The sequence below is a fragment of the Chenopodium quinoa genome, unplaced genomic scaffold, assembly GCF_001683475.1.
Source record: "Chenopodium quinoa cultivar QQ74 unplaced genomic scaffold, ASM168347v1, whole genome shotgun sequence".
Lineage (NCBI taxonomy): Eukaryota > Viridiplantae > Streptophyta > Magnoliopsida > Caryophyllales > Amaranthaceae > Chenopodium > Chenopodium quinoa.
Window position 1 is genome coordinate 5661740 of NW_018744593.1, and position 19714 is coordinate 5681453.

The 19714-nt window shown below is 35.1% G+C and overlaps 1 protein-coding gene across 1 annotated transcript in view; it reads left to right on the forward strand.

Annotated features, from left to right (window-relative positions):
• The window catches only part of LOC110699738 (GTP-binding protein TypA/BipA homolog), a 31249-nt gene extending 11858 nt beyond the window's left edge, over positions 1 to 19391 (forward strand). The window contains exons 6-19 of the mRNA XM_021877263.1: positions 125 to 262; positions 730 to 855; positions 3483 to 3581; positions 4337 to 4457; positions 5585 to 5648; positions 9731 to 9785; positions 9881 to 10005; positions 11197 to 11270; positions 11354 to 11403; positions 15124 to 15210; positions 17185 to 17235; positions 17345 to 17428; positions 18551 to 18601; positions 18948 to 19391. Of these exons, the coding sequence (XP_021732955.1) occupies positions 125 to 262; positions 730 to 855; positions 3483 to 3581; positions 4337 to 4457; positions 5585 to 5648; positions 9731 to 9785; positions 9881 to 10005; positions 11197 to 11270; positions 11354 to 11403; positions 15124 to 15210; positions 17185 to 17235; positions 17345 to 17428; positions 18551 to 18601; positions 18948 to 19031 (1209 nt within the window). The 3' untranslated portion in view covers positions 19032 to 19391. The remainder of the gene's footprint in view (positions 1 to 124; positions 263 to 729; positions 856 to 3482; positions 3582 to 4336; positions 4458 to 5584; positions 5649 to 9730; positions 9786 to 9880; positions 10006 to 11196; positions 11271 to 11353; positions 11404 to 15123; positions 15211 to 17184; positions 17236 to 17344; positions 17429 to 18550; positions 18602 to 18947) is intronic.
• Positions 19392 to 19714: the final 323 nt, after the last annotated feature.

Genomic DNA, 19714 nt, shown 5'->3' on the forward strand with positions numbered 1-19714 from the left:
CATTGTCAAGGCCGTAGTCCTTTGGGATGGATAGTTATTCGTGTACTTGATGCACTATCATTTAGTTTATTTGTTTGGTGTTAGCTTTAAACCTTGAAAAAAGATTTTTATACATTCATTTTAGGTCTCCATGATGGAAAAAGACTCCTTTGTTGGAAGAATATTGACTGGTCGCATCTCTTCTGGTGTACTTCGTGTTGGTGACAAAGTGCATGGACTGCGTGCCACTGATACAGGAGTTCAAAAGATTGAGGAGGGAAAGGTCAGTTCCTAGATCTGTCAGGCCTTTAAGTCATTGGACAATTTTTTTTTTTCTTTTTTTTTTTTTTTTGGCGTACCACATTCACTATTGTCCTCGTTGCCTTATTTTTGGTGAATATGTTCTAATCAAGAAATAAAAACCACTTATCCTGCTGGTGCCTATAATTCTGTTATTGTGATTTGGTGCAAGTTACTAAGTCCTGTAATAATAATTAAGCTACGGGATACAAGATGAAAAAATCCTTCAGTGGCTGATAATATTTAACTTCAGTTCACTATAAAGGCAAAGATTTCTAACCAAGCATGTTGGTCTATACACTTCTCTTGACAACCAAAAATTTGACACTTAAAAGTAGTTCAAACAAAATAAGCTTTATGCTTTTCCAAATATTTCTAATTCTGTCAATTAGATTGGATATACGGTTCATTAGTAATTTAGTTTAACATGGGTTCAATGTTTTCTTGTAGGTTGTCAAACTGATTAAAAAGAAGGGTACTAGCATGTTTTCTGTTGACAGTGCTGGAGCTGGTGATATTATTTGTATGGCAGGTTTGGCAACTCCTTCAATAGGGCATACTGTTGCTAGTACAGAGGTCTGTTTGTTTCTGTTGTTTTGTTCATAATAAAGTTTTTTCATACTATTCCTCACTTTTCTCACGCTTGACAATTATGTTCTAGGTCAATCTCTTGTGTGTTATAGACTAGGAAAATCAGACTGTAATACTAATTTTATAGAAGATAGGTTAAGGTGAAAGCTTGTATATTTGATTGATATTCAAAGATAACTGTCACAAAGAATATAGCTTGAAGCAATAACTCTCCAAAAGTAGCTTGAGGCTACAACTCTCACTTCATACCATTCACACAAGTCACATGGACAACTATTGCTCTCTTGCTAAGCTTATATATGAAGCATCACCATTACAAAGCTACCCTTATGTTAATTTAATATGTCTTGCTCTGCTGCTGCAACAATCAGTCCCAAGTTCCTCCCCTCATAGTGCTCTATTGATTAGTTTTGTCCTCTTCTGGTGAGATGTTCTGTCCCCCCATTGGCTGCTGCTGATTGCCTTGTTTCCTGTCCACTTGTGACTGTTTCCTCCTCCTAACAGACCTGGATAGTTGGCTATGGTGCTGGGCCAGCTCGATACATTACATAGTATTGAGCATTTCTTTCATTATTTGCTACACCTAAAACAAATAATTCTGGTTGATTTCCAGGTTGTTACTGTTGATCTGTTAAATATTTAAGTTTTATGTAAACCATGTACTGCTTGATTGGATACGTATCATATTCAGTATGGCTGTATATTCCGAAAATTACCTAAGTGATATTTATAGATAGTTGCTTCTATCTATTATCTTACTGTTATTCAACATTAGTGATTGTGTCTTTTGACATACAATTTCATTTTATTCATTTTGTTGTGCACATAGATCCAAGATCCTACTATGGCTTGGCATTATATTAGGGGATAATGATAAAGTATTGGTGAGATTTTTAATTTTGACTTCTAGTCTTTAAAGCTATATGACATTTAGAATTGGTTTCAATGATTAAGGGACTAGATCAAGAAATTTTGAAAATCAGAAGGCTATGCTTGGGACACTTAATGCCTATATTTTGGGACAATCTAAAATAGATTGAACACACTGCTATTGGGAATGCTCTTGTCCAACTTTTTCCGTTTGGTTATCATGGCTGAAAAGTAATAAGAATTGTCACGAGAAGGCTATATACTAAGGGGTCAATGCCTAGATGATAAGCATTAGATGCCATTTCTAGATCGATTCCAGTGAACCCCTGGGCCATTACTGGATGGTGGACACTTGTTTATACCATCTTAAGGTTTTTCACCCTGTTAGAAGGCCCTATTAGAAGGGATACTCTTGACTTGGAAAATTAGAAACTTCCAAAACATAAGCTAGAAATATTTACAATGCCTTGTCAACTCTTAAAAGAAGGGGAAAGCTGTGGCTGTTATACTGTTTGTCATTTGACTGCCTTGGAGTTGCTCTTCTAGAATGAAGTGGAACATTAACGGTGCTCAGTATTTAAGTACTTTCCTCCACCTCGGTTGATGTTGCAACACTAGCTGTAAGTAGCAAAAGTTTCTCCACAGTAAGAGGCAGTTGCATTTCCTCCACCAACAGAAGTAGCCGGATTTCCTCCACCATCTGCAATCCTGTCACTGTCGGATTTAGCTGCAAATCAATGATGAAATTAGCCACAAGGCTACGAGATTTCTCAATACTTTTGTTCCCTAATTTACGTTTATGGTTTGCTAGTTCATTTCCTATCATATCCTTCAGATGTGATATTTCATTAATTGCCTTTGGTTACTTAAATGCTTCAATTACATATTTTGTTTCATATTCCATTGTTGAGAACTTTTAATTTTGTTAGTTATGATGGGAGAAATTATTCTATACTAACTTTTTTTTCCAATGTATAGATCCTTGTTATATTTAAATTAATTTGTACATTATAAGTAGCTAATCTATTATTAATACTCTTGCTTTGTTAATTTCTCAGTCATTGTGTGCTATTTGTTAATTAGGGATTACCATGGCATCCAATTGACGGAAAGACCAAAAGAGATAAAGAAGTTATGGAAATAGGATTTATAAATAGTTTTGTTGTATGCTCCACTGCCTGAAAGCTGTTATATGTGAATTACCGTTTTTGGGGGTGGGCTGGTGGGGTACTTTTTTTTAACAGATTTTGACAACTAATTTAAAAAATAGTTATTATACTATTAGAAGTGGTATAGTAAATGCATAGAGGCATATAGCTTAGGTGTTAGTGTCGGAAGTTGCAGATTGAACCTTTTATCAAAGGCAAAGTGTGCGAATACATTCTCCTAGGTCAAATGTCAAAAGCTGTAGATTTTAAGGCCCAAATTTGTTTTTTACTGTTTTATAAGTTTGAAAAAGGCTTTACCCACAATCAAGTGGCCAGTACTTTGATAATAGATCTGCCCCTGGCTTTTTTTATTTTTTATTTTTAATTTTTAATTTTTTATTTTTTTTATCAGCTTAGTTTTTTGAATATCATCCTCTAATTTTTTGTTCTTTTCATATTTATAATTTTTAATTGTGTCCATCTGTGTGTGTTACCGTTATTGATAGTAAATGAATAACAATCATATTTTGTGCTTTGAAATTTTGTAAATCATATACTGCTTTGAGTAATTTTTGTTTAAAATTTTAATATTAGGTAATGGATGCACTTCCTACTGTCGAGTTAGATCCTCCAACCATTTCAATGACTTTTGGTGTGAATGACTCTCCACTGGCTGGCAAAGATGGAACTCATGTAAGTATTGTTTTATATCATTTTGCAGTATTCAACTTGCATGTGCTCTGTTGTAACCCTTATACTAACCATATTATCTCACAAGCGTGAATTACGAATCTACTATTTTCGAAGAAATTGGATCATGTTAATTATCTGATTTCTGTAGGTTCTATGTGAAAAATGAACACTACTGACCTAATTGTGTTTTTAACTACCAACTTTTGTGGTGATTTATCATTGTGCATGTCTCCTTTATTACAAGTGAATACCAGATCTAAGTTCAAAATTCATCTTTTCTCTTTGTGCTCTGGGTGGGGCAGTGTGTGTGTGCCGGGGGGGGGGGGGGGGGCGGTGGGGGGGAAGTTAATTATGTCAAACTTTCATATAAGATTTTCAAATCTTCATTTTTTCCTTCTTTTAGCAAATTGGTGCGGATCAGACAAAAAATCAGGCCCCTGGTACTCACTGGTGATCGGTTGGGGTAGTGGGTAACTCACCTTGAATAGGAGTAGGTTTTTGTTAACTTAGTGTTTTTTTTCAAAAAAAAAAAAAAATCTTAATTCTAATGGAATACTATTTTAATGGAATATATTCCTCACTCGTAATTCTACTTTTCATTTGATGGAGTTGTATTTACCACCATAAATCGTGGAATTATCATATACTCCCTTATACAATGCATATTTCGTTGGTGCTCCAAACTAATTTTTTGTGCTTGGTGATCTAATAGTTTGCTTGGATATCAACTCACTTACTTTTTGTATTTCGAGTAGTTGACTGGTGGAAAAATTGGTGATCGGTTAATGGCCGAGGCAGAAACCAATCTTGCGATTAATGTAATCCCTACTTTATCAGAGTCATTTGAAGTACAGGGAAGGGGAGAGCTCCAACTGGGTTAGTACACGTGTTGTTGTGTGTGTTTTATTTCAATTCGTTTCTGTCTAGTAGTTGACTTTACTATTTGCTGAATGTTTCTACACAATTTGCACATCTCGAAACTACTTTTAATCCCAGTTTGTAGATCCTTTTCTAGATAAGTTTTCTAATATTTTATTCGCTTTGTCTCTTGATTCTATTATTTCTTATTTGGGCCCAAACAAGCAATTCATTTCGTTTGGAGACTTGGCCAAAAAGTTTCAGCTTTCAGTTGAGATTTTTTTTTAGGCCATATTTAGAATTGCTTATCTGATCTAATTTTTATTTGATTTTATCCTTACCTAAATATGTTTGATTATTTTTTTTCTTCTTTCAATCATCAGATTCACCACTTTTTTATTTTATTTATTTTAGTTATTGTCGCTATACTGTAAAAAATTTGTTCCTTGCACAAAATTACTTAAATTAGTACTAATTACGTAAACTGCCTTAGGGTGTGCCTGGATTGGGTGGAATGAGGAGTAAAAGTTATGGGTTGGAATTAGGCCTAGATAGAGGCTAAATTATAACTTTTTCCTTTCCATATGAGAGTAATACATTACCCTAAACCACCCCCCTCCCCTAGGGTAACAATTACCCAAGTAACACTTCAGCCTAGCAACCAGTCTCACTCTCCTCTCTTCTCCTCTACCCACTTACATTCTCTCTTTCTTCCATGGGAATTCACGATTTTCATCTTGTAATTATTTTTGGTTTCTTTTGTCAAATTACTTTGATTTCATAGATAATAGCTACAATCCTATGATAGTTTCAGAATTCCTCTTCTTTTGGTATTCTGATGAAGCTTGCGTCGTTAAATTTTGACCTCTCTTTCATCAGAAAATCATCTATACCTTATGAACCATGGACTAAAGGAGATGATTTGAAAAAATCCTCCATATCAAAAGCAGAAAATATTAATCAATCTTGTAATTGTTATTTGTTACTAACATACCAAACTTTCAAAATCAGGAAATATTACATCATAAACTACTTGTACCTATTTATAGTAGTGTAAATTGCTGTAATGTTAGGTCATGGAAATATGTGACATTTGTCTTCTACTGGAGTTTTACTGACTTTTTCTATCTGTGTCCCCAATACAGGAATCTTAATAGAGAATATGAGGCGTGAAGGATTTGAGCTATCTGTCTCACCACCTAGAGTCATGTGAGTTTTATTTATTTATTTTTTTTATTTTTATTTTTTCTTTTTTGTGAATTATGATATGATTTCTAGAAAATGACAGTATATGTTGTAAGCTACCTATTTTGTTCTACTAGATTAATCCTCGCGTGATCAGATTTAACTGAAAAACCTATGAAAATTGTTTATAATAGGAACATATTTCTACACTGGTCATAGGTGCTTCATTATTCTTAGATTAATCCACTTACGTTACTTCATTTTTCTTAGTATGTGGATCGATAGTAAATGAAAAGAAAGTTATGGAATGGAATGAATTTATTTCATTGGGATACTTTGAATAAAGTTTCATTGGCTATCATATTGCACATGAATTCAATTCAAAGTCATGCTTTATTAGATTTATGTAGATGTCCAATTTAATTATAAAAAACCCCGATGTTTTAAACCATATCGAGTAACTTTTTTTGGGTGGATTGATAGTTTTGAACCATTTAGTCGTATTTTAATTAGCTAATAACTTGTCACCAAAGAATTAAAATTTTAAAACCATTAATATACTACTTCCTCCGTTTCACTAAAATTACAACACTTGCCTATTTGTGTTGTTTCAAACTAATTGCAACACTTCCTTTTTTGACAACTTTTACAGCTTTTTTCACCTACTTTCTTCATACTTGATTCAATCTTTCTCTCTCCTCTCCTCTCTATCTTCCTTAAAAATAATACTATTACTTTTAACTTTTAGCACTCTCTATCCTCTTGCATTAAATAGTTTGCCCATTACAAGTGTTGCAATTTTAGTGAAACACAGGAAGTGCAAGTGACCTTTATAAACTAGTATCAAATGTGATGATGTACAAATTAGTAGCAAATGTTGATGATGGTGTAGTGTTAAATTTGCTGCAATAGGATGGTATTAAATGAAAACTGCTCTAATAAATGTTAAAATAATGCAAAAGAGGTCTTTTGGCCCTGAAATTCAATGTAAATATACACTCTTGAGAATTATCATTTAATATTACTTATAATATTGTCTTTTCAATTGCTATATGTCTTGCAAGTAATGATCGAAAATAAAATTATAATATTACATTAGTCATGAGGCACTTTGTGCAACTCAAATCCACATCATTGATTTGGAATGGCTTGGTAGAATGGCTCAGATACCTGTGCTGACATGAACCGACATTGGCACGGGTACAAAATCTGGGTTAGATCCTCCATTTGTTACTTTAACACAAGTCAGAGAATGCCATAAATTAATGACAGAGAAAGAGAGGAAGGAGGGAGATAGAGAGAGATCACCACCGCAACCAACCCCACGAAACCACCACCACCCTGGTTCTGAAAGGCACATGAGTCCGAACCCTAACCCAGAAATCGTCACCATCACCACCTTCAATAAAACCCAAAACCCATGCCCTAGACCCACCTCTAACCCAGACCACCCAAAAATCCGGCAGCTCCACCCACCCACTCACCCCAATGTAACCAACTCATCACACTAACCCTAACCTAAAAAAATCGAACAAAATCCAAAAAAAAACCCAGAAATTTCGAAAATAAATCACCCAAAAAAATCGTAAAAAAAATACAAAATTGTAGATCTACAATAATCAACAATAAAAATTAACAATAAAACGGAAAATTAACAGTAGAAATACAATATAAAAATATACAATAAGCTTACAAAACAGAAAATTAACAATAAAAATTATAGATCTACAATAATCAACAATAAAAACACGAAACAAAAACGAAAAACGAAACGAAACAAACTGTAGATCCCATTTTGCAGCGGCAAACGGTGTCTTCGTTGTCGAGCTTTGAAGCTGTACACCGCATTTTTATGGGTTAGTTTTACAGAGAAATTTGAGAGAAAAGGAGAGGAAAGAGAGTGGGTTAATGGCGGCTTTCGAGTGATTTCATGGTGGTGGTTGTTTGGGAGAGAGAAAGAACAGTTTAAAAGGAAGAAGAAGGGTGGAGTGTAGTAGAGTAGAGACTAGCTTATTGTAATAGGAGAGAGAATGGTGGTGTGAGGGGCGGTGGTCGTGACTCGTGAGGGAGGAGGGATGAAGAGGCTGAAGGTGAAAGAGATGAAGAGGGTGAAGGAGATGAAGAGAGGTTGAAGAAAGAGATGAATGAGTGGTGGGTAGACTAGGAGATGAGTAAATGGGGTGGGTAGAATTAGGTTAATGATTTTAGATTAGATTAAAAAGGTTATTGTGATTAAAATAAGGGTAAAATTAAGAAAATCTGAATTTTTAAGTAAGGGTAAATTTGTAATTTTCAGGGTTTTTGTTTACTAAAAATAGAAAGAAAATAGAAAGTTGCACATAATGGTTAGCGGACTAAAATGGCAAAAGTTGCAGATAAAAATAAACGGAGGTAGTATAAAATTTAAAAATTAAGTTAACTACTCACTAGACAGGCACAGTAAGTTACTTGCGGTCGTCCGAGAGGATGGACTGGGTCGCTGGAGAGTATGGGCCGCCAGATCTGCTGGAGTTTAGACTTTAGAGCTGCCGTTTGGTTCTTTGGAAGAGAGAGGAGAGAGATTCAAAGAGGTGTGTGAGATTTTAGGGTTTGAGGTTTAGTAGAGTTAGAGTCAGTCATTACACTTTTATGTATGTGGGCTGGGCTTGTAATTTTAATTTTTTTTTTTAAAACGGTTATACGGATACAGATACGGGTATGTGGGTCAGACCCGTATCCAGATCCGTTTTTAGTGCAAGATCCGTATCCGACCCGGATCCGTCGGGTCCAATGATACAAGATCCATATCCGTGAAAACGGATAAGGATCCACGGATCCGGGTCGGATACGGATCCATTGCCATCCCTAATCATGAAGGAGGTGATTGCTAATCTTGTTTCTCAATTGTTTCCCTCTCTCTCTCTCTTTCTCTCTCTCTCTAGAAGGAAATGGACACACTTGGGCAGGAAAATATTGCATGATAAGCTGCCACCTGTCAACATTGACCTATGTTATAGTATTAGTATCAAGATTCTTCTTCTAAACAAAGATTGACCCATCATTTATCTTGCTTTCCATAAGCTGCAACTTCACCTAAAGCATTTCCTTTTAAATCTGCTTCTTGAAGAATTTTTTTAAAATCCCTAGTTTCATAAAAGGTAACTACTTCACCATTCAATATGTTAATATTTAGTAGAACAGCATTAAGATCCCCGAATTGCAGCCATGGTGAATCCTGCAACCCCAAAGCCTTCCTTGCCTATTTCCCTGTGCTCAACAGTATGCCGTTCATAAACCATAGTACATTAACTGGGCAATGTATAAACTGCTCATGAACTGATAAAATATTTAAATCGGTTTCAACAATCTTCCTGGCTATTCATAATTCCCCCCCCCCCCTTAACCTCTTCCAGAGATATGGTTTCTAATTGTACAAAACTTTCTGCCCCAGTTCCTTCTCTAAAATTTTCTATACTAAAGAATTCAGGTAAAGGAAAAGTAACATCCACAAACATCCTATCAAAGGTAGTTTTTTTTTTTTTTTTTTTCATTTGCATATAAGATACTACCAAAATGCTCCCAATCTAACCTAATGAGTCTCCACTCTAACAAATTAGAGGAAGGTTAGAATGTCTAAACCACAACGGGATAACCAATAATCTTTGATTTCATGTATTGAGTTATTGAGAGTTAAAAATGGAAAAAGAAAGGACGTCATTCACATTTAACCTTTTTTTTCAGAACTTTAGATGATATTCTGTTTGGAATTAGAATTATAATCTATGATTGTTTTTCCTAAAAAAAATCTTTCTGTATGCAGGGAAGATTGATTGATGGATAAATTGTACAATTAAACACTATCTTTGTATGGTATGGATTCACTGGTTTAAGAAAATATGTATTCCTATTATCAGTGTGGTTAAGTAGGATTAATGATGATTTTGACCCCATGTCTTCTTGTCTCTCAACTATTTTTTCTTTTTCTGTCTGTGTTTGGAAATTCACCTTATTTCTGCTATAGGTTGTTGATGATAAATTATTTATAATACCATATGATGCAATGGTAACTCTTTTCCCTTGTTACTACATGGTAGATTGGTAACCAACTACTTTGTCTGCTGAATCAGGTATAAAATTGAAAAGGGTGAAAAACTTGAACCATTGGAGGAAGTAACTATAGAGGTAATTACTATTGTTGTCTTGAGGGAGTGCACCAAGAGACAGTTTCCCTGAGAAAAATGGTTGTCTTATGGATACATATTATATTCTTGTTCCAGGTCAATGAAGAGCATGTGGGTTTGGTCATGGAAGCTCTATCTCATAGGCGAGGTGAAGTTGTTGACATGGGACCTGTGCCTGGTCATGCTGGGAGGACTAGATTGTCAATGATATGTCCATCAAGGTTGGTGATTTATGATTTTTTTCTTAATTATCTGTTAAAATAGTTCTTGGAGCTTGGGAATCAGCCTTTATGTTTTATTTGGGTGTTGTGGGGAGGGGGGGTGTTTAACAAAATGTGTCCTAAATGTTTAGAACTCTATTCCAGTGCCTTAATTGTTACAAATTGCTTTCATGGACTGCAGTCATCACTAAATTTTTATATTCCCCCTTTTATCTGGCAATGGGGACAGCTAAAACTCACAATTAAGCTGCTTTGTCATTATGGGGAATTATTGGACTTGACAAAGGCTACTGATATCTATCATTTCAAGATAATGGGGGCAAGATTTGAACAAATTACCTAGAAGTCATAGTATTGGGGTTAGAAGAATTAATAATAGAATCAGCCGTCATCACAAACTACTGCTGAGCATAAAGCAAAATTGTACGTTCTATACTGCTAAATACCACTTTGACCATTAGTGTATCCTAGAGATTATTATCTGTTTTTGTGCTATTAATCATTAATCTTTTTGTCTGCATGTGTCCATATTTCAAGTTTATACTTGTGTGTTATAGGGTTGCTGTTGAATAATGTACAGAGTTATGACATTCATTTCCCACTGAATTTCCTTACAAGACTTCTCAGCCCTTTATGTGATGGGGTTTTATTTCATATGCTTATCACACGGTTAGATGTTCCTCACTGTCAAAAAGCCTAGTAATTAAAGACAGAAAATTCAAGAAATGCAGATAACAGTTATAACTGCTGTATGTAGTGTTACAAGTTCATCTATGTTTTCCGGATAATGAGAAAGTATATACATTTACATCATTATGTATCTAGCTGTGCTTACAAATTCATCTATGTTTTCCAGATAATTCTGTATGTGGTTTAGCTGTGCTTCAATCTCTTCTTTGGTGTGTAGAAGAAGAGAATTTTGACAATTTAGCAATTAATATGTGTAGTAGGTAGCAGTAGTTGAATTTTAAATTTTCCTTTGTACTAGTGTTTGACGGTACATTTATCTTGTGCATGGACAATTTATGTATCTAGTCAACCATTGCAATGTTCACTTTCACAGAAACAAAGTAGGAGTCTAGATTATTCTTTAGGCCTTATGATGTGAGATTTCTTTTTTTGACATAATTGTTGCTCGACTTTTCACTTTTTTACTGTGCAGATAATCTTAGTTATATGGTAATGTTTCAGGGGATTGGTTGGTTATAGAAGTGTGTTCTTCAGTGTCACACGAGGAACTGGATTCATGCACCGGGCATTCCAGTGTACGTCTTGCTAACTCTCTTCTATGTTCCTGTTTGCTGTAAATACTAGATTCTTTTGACGTATATATGTGCATTTTTGACAGCTTATGGTAAGCACCGAGGTCCGTTAGGGAATGTTAGGAAAGGAGTATTGGTAAGTTATTCTTCAATCACTGTTTTATAGAATCTTAGCAGTAGTCGTTACCTTGGGGATTACATTTGCAGATTAGTCTGTTCAATTTTGTTGTAAGTTAAAATATACTTTCTCCGTGTCTATTTACTTGACTAACATTCCTAAAATAAAAATTTCATATTAGTTGACCCGTACTATATTTGGTATGCCATTGGTTGACAAAATTTCTAAATTACCCTCATAAAGTGTATGTAGAGACAACTTTTGGGGGTAATAAAGTAAATCATGTCATTCATTTAGACCAAGGGTCACCAACTACAATTTCTCTTCCTTCTTTTTAAAGATTGTTCCAAAGACTATGGGTCAGGTAAATAGAAACGGAGGAAGTATTTATTTGCTACATTACCTTTTTAGAGAAGCTTTTTCATAATTTCCAAAATAAGTTTTGATACTAGCCAGTCTATATGTGCGAAGGACATAAAGTTTTAAGTTTTTGTTGGTTACGGTAAACTAATTACAATGGCTTGTGTATATGATTTTTGAAAGAGTGTAGTGTAATGCGACTTGGCGTTACTTAATGATGTCAAATTTGAAGACAAAAAGTAGATAAATAATTGACATCCCAAATTAATCAATTAATGTGGTTGAGGAACTCTACGAAATGATGGAAGGCGCATTAGTAGTTATTATTTGCATAGTAATTTTATCTCGATGTTTGCTTACATGTTTTTACCATTTACTAGAGTGGGTTTTTCTTGTTTCAAGCTTATTAGGATTCTTTAATTATTCAGATTGTTTTAGAGATCGAGCTGTTTAGTTAGGGAGTCTATGAATTGAGCTCTTATCTTTTGGGTTTTCTTAGCCTAGTTGTTTCATGTACTATCAGCTTGTAATGCCTATTTAGGACACATATATCTTCAATAAAATCAGAATTGTGGAGTTTAAGAAATTGATTAGTGTTAGCTATAAAGTGAATAAGACTAGTATGTCCTCAAGTTTGAACACACGAAATCAGATTTGGTTCGTTAATGCACATTGTTAAACTTAATTTTCCTTCGGTAATTTGAATGGAAATATATGAAAACTAGATGCTATATAGGTATTGGAATGGACAAACATTACTATTGACATTGGCATGAGACTTCCTTTAAAAATTACGTATTTATTCATTACTATTGCCACCATCTATTAACACCTACTAAATAGGCACTGAAAATCTTGAATCATTACTATTGTGAAATGAACTTTAAACGCACCATAAGGGGGGCGAGGGGATTTCATAAAAAATTGGAGTGCTGCAAAGCTTCGCAATGGTTTTTGAGGCTTTAAAATTAATATGTGGTTTCCAATATGCTCCAATCCAAATTCAGATGTTCCTTCCAAACATCACAAAAGATATTTTTACATAGCATGAAGTTTGTGAAAGAAAATTTTTGTTGAAACTACCTTCTTAATACTCACTTTTGGAAACAACTATCTTCTAAATTTACATTTTCAAAAAAGCACCCTAAAAACCGAAAACGTTTGAGTAGCACTATGAAAAACGGATTCCATTCTCTAATTTCTTTTTTGTTTGTGATGCCCACTTTATGTTTTATTTACCTCTAATTTTTTTATTTCATCCTCATACAACTTTAATTTCTTGGTAATTCAAAGCAAAGATTAACTAAAAAAGCTCCAACTTTCATTGATTTGCAGTTATGAATCTCTAAACTATAAATTTGGGGAATTGGAGATTATAAATTTTGAATTAATGGAATTAGTGATTTAGTGTATTTAAATTTGGGGAATTAAGATTCTTAATCTGTGTAATTAGAGTTCTTAAATCTTTCTAGTTGTTTAGGGCTCTTAAAGCAATTTAGGGGTTTAGGGAATTAGGCGATTAGATTTGGTATTATCAAGGGGGGTGTTAAACACCGCCAACACTTTTTTATCAAAACTGCCGACATTTGACGTGAATGGACATCAATACCCCTTACTATACCCCCACCCATCTTCCTCTTCCTCTTTTATTTTTTCTCTCTCATCACCCATAAGGGCCACAACCACCGTCAACACAACAATGGCTATACAAGCGACGACAGTACGTCAGAGGTAGAAGGGCAGCGGCGGTAGTATGTCGGAGGTGGATAGGCAGCAACGGTGACGATCGGAAGTAATGAACCACATCACCTCTGATCTTTTTTTTTAAATCTCTGGCACCACGGTAACCGATTTTGGACGCCGGTCAACCGTGGTCAATCGGCGTGCAAAAGCGGTCACCCGGGATGGTAACCGGTTTTGGATGCCGATTACCGTGGTCAGCCGGCACTGGAAACCGATTATCGTCCCGGGTGAACGGTTTTGCGCACCGGTTGTTCTGGTCGCCAGAAATAAAAAAGCCCACCTTCCCGCGCGACGAGGAAGGTGGTGGGTCGTCGTTTTTCCGATGGCTGTTGACAGAATTGCTGTTGGTGGTTTGGCAACACAAAATATAATCTGGTACCTCTTGGTAGTTGTGGGTGGTGATGGTGCAGTGGCGGAGGTGGTTGTGGGCGGTGATGGTGCAGTGGGTGGTGGTCGTGGCTGTGGTGGCGTGGGTAGTGGTGGCGTTGATGGTTGCTTTTGTGGTGGTTGATGGTTGAGTTCGAGGGTTGATGGACTGAGAAGAGAGAAAGCAAAGTGGGGGGATGAGTAAGGGTAATTTTGTCCCTTCATCATTTTTGTTGGCGGTATTTAGCAATCTACATTATCAATTTGAGGAATTACATAGTATATTTTTGGGTGATGTGGGCGTATAAATTTGGGAACTATTGTGATTTGGCCTTTGGGCATGAGAATTAGGGTTTTTAATCATTAAAACTAGGTATTAAGGGTATGACTGACATTTTGCCTACAATTATTAGAGGGAAATCAAAGAAGTGAGTCCACATTCGGAAAATTCTAATATAATTTGTTTGTGGGTAGTTCTACTCATATATTTTTGGTTTTTATAAAGTAAATAAAAAAAAAAAAAAAAAACTGTTAAAAGGTAGGGTTTTTTTTTTTTTTTTTTTTTTTTTGTTTTTTTTTTTCCCCCCAATAGTGTGTACATAATAGGTTCAATAAAGATTTCTGTAAACTATTAATAGACACCTGAAATATTCTAAACTATAATCAGAATAACTTAAGTGAATAATATGGTTATTTTTACACCAAGTAGTACCTGTCTAGTGGTAAAGATTGCATCTCACCATAGACACTTTAGGTTGTGGATTCCCTTACCCTTCCCCCCCTCCGCACAAGGTTTTTGTCCATTAACCCGGGTTGAGTTGACTTGTGGGAGGTTTGGGCTTAAGGTTCTTAATTCTAGTATGATGCCTTCTCCTTACATTATAAAAAAAAAGTTTACTCTAACTTGACAAAATGCATGCATTTGTCTTTCTTACTCAATGCCCATCAATTACCTAAAACTAAATGAAACATTTTGCATCGGTATAATCTTATTGGTGGTACAAGAAATAGAGTTTTTATAGAGATGCAATGCTGAAGAGAAGCTTTGAAAAAGCACACAATGTTTTTTGTGCAATATTTAAGGATTATAGCAGACAATCAAATAGTTCTTTTTCTCCCATCATACTATATCATGTCCCCTTAAATTAATGAATTTAGGAAGTCACACTTTTGTTGGGGGCACTTTCTAGATGTTAATGGCTCTTGTGATTTGAAGGTTAAAAAGTATTACATATCTTGATCCTGATTGTATTTTACTTTATTGCACAGGTGTCCATGGGATACGGAGCTATTACAGCTCATTCACTGATGGGTTTGGAAGCACGTGGGATCCTCTTTGTAACTCCTGGGATGGAGGTTATAGTTCTGTCCTCTCTTTTATAAAAATGATTTTGGTCCTCTATATTACTGTATTTTACTTGAAATATTTTTGCAAATATAAACAAAAATAATTGACTTGTTTGCTTGCTATCTGGAATTGAGGGTATTGAGATACCATCAGTTTTAGTTTGTTAGTCTATTGCTGTTACTCAAACACGGGTATGTGTCTAGGGTGTGGGTACATATCCAAGTGTATGATACATCAAGGATGATTATTTCAGACACTGGGACACGCATAAATGGATCATATTTTGGAAGGTCTTTCCACGTGAGATTTGATGTAATATACACACATTTTCGGCTGACTTGCTTGTTAATTGTTAAAAGGCTTATTTGAAGCCCATTTGTGAGCACATACCACTAATGTTCTACTTTTCTTTCCTTGATTTGAACATTTTCTTCTATGACTCTGGTTTAAACTAGTTAAAGTGTCTTAGGTGAGCATTGAAGTGTCAGGTAAAGATTCCACACCCATGTCGGAGTCGGTATGGGAGTCGAAGGTACATATGTTGTTAGAAGTCAAATTTAAAGGCTATCGTTGGCTGGTTCATGGTTTAACGAGATCTACTGCAATATGGAATTTACTTCAACTAGCATTGTGTTACTCAGGTTCAGGGGTAAAAGTAAGAGTATTGACCATTGTGTCTATTTCTTGTGCATCTACCACAAAATACCACCTTAAAGTAGTAGTATTTATCAGATTCAGTGAAGTATTCTGTTGATAAAAAACAAATGTGCAATGGAGAACCTGAATGTTCTCCAGGACTTACAGAGGAGGTTTACCAGAAAATGTTGAAATGAAAGAGGAACCTGATTGTCTTCTGAAGGTGGTTATTAGTATAGCAATAGACAGTCAAAAGTTGAAAGAAGTAAATTAGGAATCATGTACATGGTAGGCACTAGGATCTTCCACATTGTATACCTGGATTGTCCTATGGCAGCTTTAACTTGGATAATAGAACCTTTCTCCGGCAATTGCTCTTATTTGTTGGGAGTTAAGCAGTGGGGATACGGATGGGTTTTGGAATTAGGTTTTATAATCTATGTATGTTTTGTATATAGAATTGCCTTCCAAGATTAGCAGGCCCACAAAGTATCTGCACTTACAACAAGAGTAGTGGAGATCATAACTTTTGCCCATATCCAAAGAACACTGATGAATGGAAAAAATGTATGTGGTATATATTATTGGGTATTGGTGTATACTTGATTGTAGGTTAACCACCTAAATAAATAGGCACTGATTGAGCGATAATTATGGAAGGAAATAAATTGGGAGAGGAAAGTCGGGAGTGAAATGGGCAAGAATCAACGAATTCTGAATTGGCTACTTAATTAAGCTAATAATGGCAAAATTATTATCTTGAAATCAGCGAGTTAATAAATAAGATGGATTCCTAAAAATGAACAGACCCACAGCCCGTGCCTTGCCATGAACCTGGCCCCAGCTGGTGCATGTGCATGTGGTCAACCAATCAGTTTAGCGGTTTAGCCCTTTACCAAACAAGTTGTAATACACTCCCCTTCAAAAATAGTTGAAAACATTGGTATTCTTTTCGTGCGGGAAGATTGTGGTTTATCTCTCGTTGGGATGTGAATTTGAACTCATTGAATTTCCAACTCATTGTGTGGCCTATTGATATGGTTGCATTCTTGTGTCAGATTGGATTGACATGGGATACAATTCTTCAAATCCAAGTATGAATTTTGGGTTCATCTCAGATGCTATCAACTTGAAATGCGTTACCTTGATAGTGACACACTGACACATCATTGATTTAAACCATTTGAGATTATGCACATTGGGAAAAAATGATTCATCTTTTCAATTAATATCTTGCTTTTGTATCCTCTCTCCACGCTGATGAAGTGTTTATTCTTGTTTGCATTTGAGCTTCGTCCATGCCTCGATTGGCTTGTTAATTTGTGTTGACAAATTTTTCAATGCAGACATATGATGGCATGATCATTGGGGAACATTCCCGTGATTCAGATCTTGATGTAAGGGAATTTAACTTTTTTTTTTTTTTTTTTTTTCCCTACGATTCTCTCTCTCTCTGCATTATATTTGCATTAAATTTTAACTGATGTTGGGATTTCTTTGTCACAGGTTAATCCTGCCCGGTGTAAGGAGCTAAATAATATACGTGCTGCTTCGAAGGATGAAAATGTGAAACTGTCACCTCCCCGCCTTGTACGTAATCCTAAACTTACCCCATCTTTTAAATCTTTATCATTTCTGCCCTAATATGAAGTTTGGAAGTAAATTGTGGTATTGGTTTTTTTTCTTGACATAAATAAATCTGTTAACCGACATGATACATGTAAGGCTATAGGTTTTTTCTCAGCATAAATCGATGTGTTATGGAATCATTTTAATTTGGTTGGTATTTTTCTGTATCAAGCTAGTAAATGAAAGAGGTGATAATCCCTGTATTACTGATGCTATGAAATTACGGAAGGTGAATTCAAGTGAGTAGAGGGAGAAGATAAAAGATACTTACATCACAATCAATATGCCACTCTTTACAACTTTCTCCTTATATATAAGGATTATCTTTGACAAATACCACAATATTCCTCCTACCTGCATGTATTTTCTCACTTGCTCCCCAAGGCTCATTCTTTAATGATTTGTTGACAAGGGTCCACTTAGGCTCCTATCTCCAAATTGTCCTTTTTCTTATGCCAATTCTTATGCCTAGCATAAGTCATTCACAAAGTTTGGTAAGGTGAGGGAAGCTGGTGCATCACAATAAGTGAAACCCTCCAGCAGATTAATTCACACATTACTGTTGTTATTGAGGAACTATCAACGAATTAAATGTTAGACTGCAATCAAACTACTAAATGATGTTTCTAGTTAAGTCAGTGGTATTTCGCTTCTACCATAGAAAGTTACTGAACATATTTTACTGTTTTGTTGATTTCCGAACTCGTCCTTTTATCTCCGACAAAATATAAAGGAGAAGAAAAAAAAAAGTGGGACTTCAAAAGTTAAAATATAAGTGTGGTTCACATTAACAGATCGAATGTTTAGGCAATTCCTTGAGAATTGAGAAAGACCAAGATATATCAAATAGTAGATTTGAATAGGAATTATCATCCTGAATTCCTGTTTAATAAAATTTTGGCTGTTCACTTGAAATGTTTGAAATCTTGATGTGGTTTGCACCAGAAGGTGATAGAAAATGGGCTTGGGTATAAAACGAGGAAATATATGCACACACAACCAAACCCCCTCCCCCCAAAAAAAAAATAAGCACACACAAATGTTTGAATGTAAGTGTTAACAGCTCTATGATTTTGCTTGCAGATAACTCTAGAAGAAGCAATTGGTTATGTTCAGGCTGATGAATTGATAGAGGTAAGCTGAATTTCAGCTTAGCTGCCGTTGATGATTGACAATCGTTAAACTTTCCTTTCCTTTTTTCTTTTGCAACACAAAATGTTGAATAATTATTTGGGAGCATATTAATAATACTCTTGATATGTTCTCCAAAAGCTTGCTACTTAGGACTAAATTCCACAAAATTTTGGATTGAACTTGGTTTTAGAGAACTTAGTCCAGTATATTTTGGAGCGGATATAAATTTGAAAAAATCAAATTCAGTACTCCTAAAATCCTAATAAAAAATATCAAGCTCTGTGTGCTGGATCTAGTTCTTTTTAGACTGTTGTCTAATGCAAACGTTTATTGACTTGTTGTGCAGGTTACCCCTAAATCTATTCGGTTAAGGAAAAAATATCTAGATGTAAACAAACGCAAAACAATGAGCAAAAGGCCCAAGGAATAAAGACTAATTGATACGCAATAGTTCGTAGAGGTATGAGACTTCGCTTGTACTTTGTTGAGCAAATTCTGTGGGAAGCTCCATTTAACGGAGGCAGAGTGAGGAACAGTGAGCTTTAAGCCCAAGGACTGAAGTTCCTGACCTGTTCCTGTTTCATTTATATCGGGGATCACATCTAGTAGTGACCAGTTTTTGGCTTAAGATTTTGTTGTTGATTTATAATCAATTTTTGAAAACACGGAAAAGCAATTCATCTTTTGTATCAATTTATGGCAATAAATATTCAAACAGGTATATATGTTATATGTATACAACTACACATATAAAACAAAAATAATGGTATACAAGTTATATCTTGGACATTAGCAGGATATTTTTTTTTTGGACAAAATAGTTGTTGGTTTAAGTTTTCTACAGAGTTATGAAATATATATGTTTCAAAAATGTTATGAAATATATTGAGAAGAGATACGGGTAAAATTTAGAGGTAAAAATACAACGTGCAAGTTATTACTTTTTATGATTATTTTATTAGCTGGCGTATGGGGCTGGATTTGGTAGACGTTCCGTTGTCTGGTCCAAAATTTACTTGGACTAATAACAGGATTGATTCAGATCCGATTTTTGAAAGGCTGGATAAAGTCTACGCCTCTTCTGCTTGGTTTCCAGATTACCCTGACACAAAA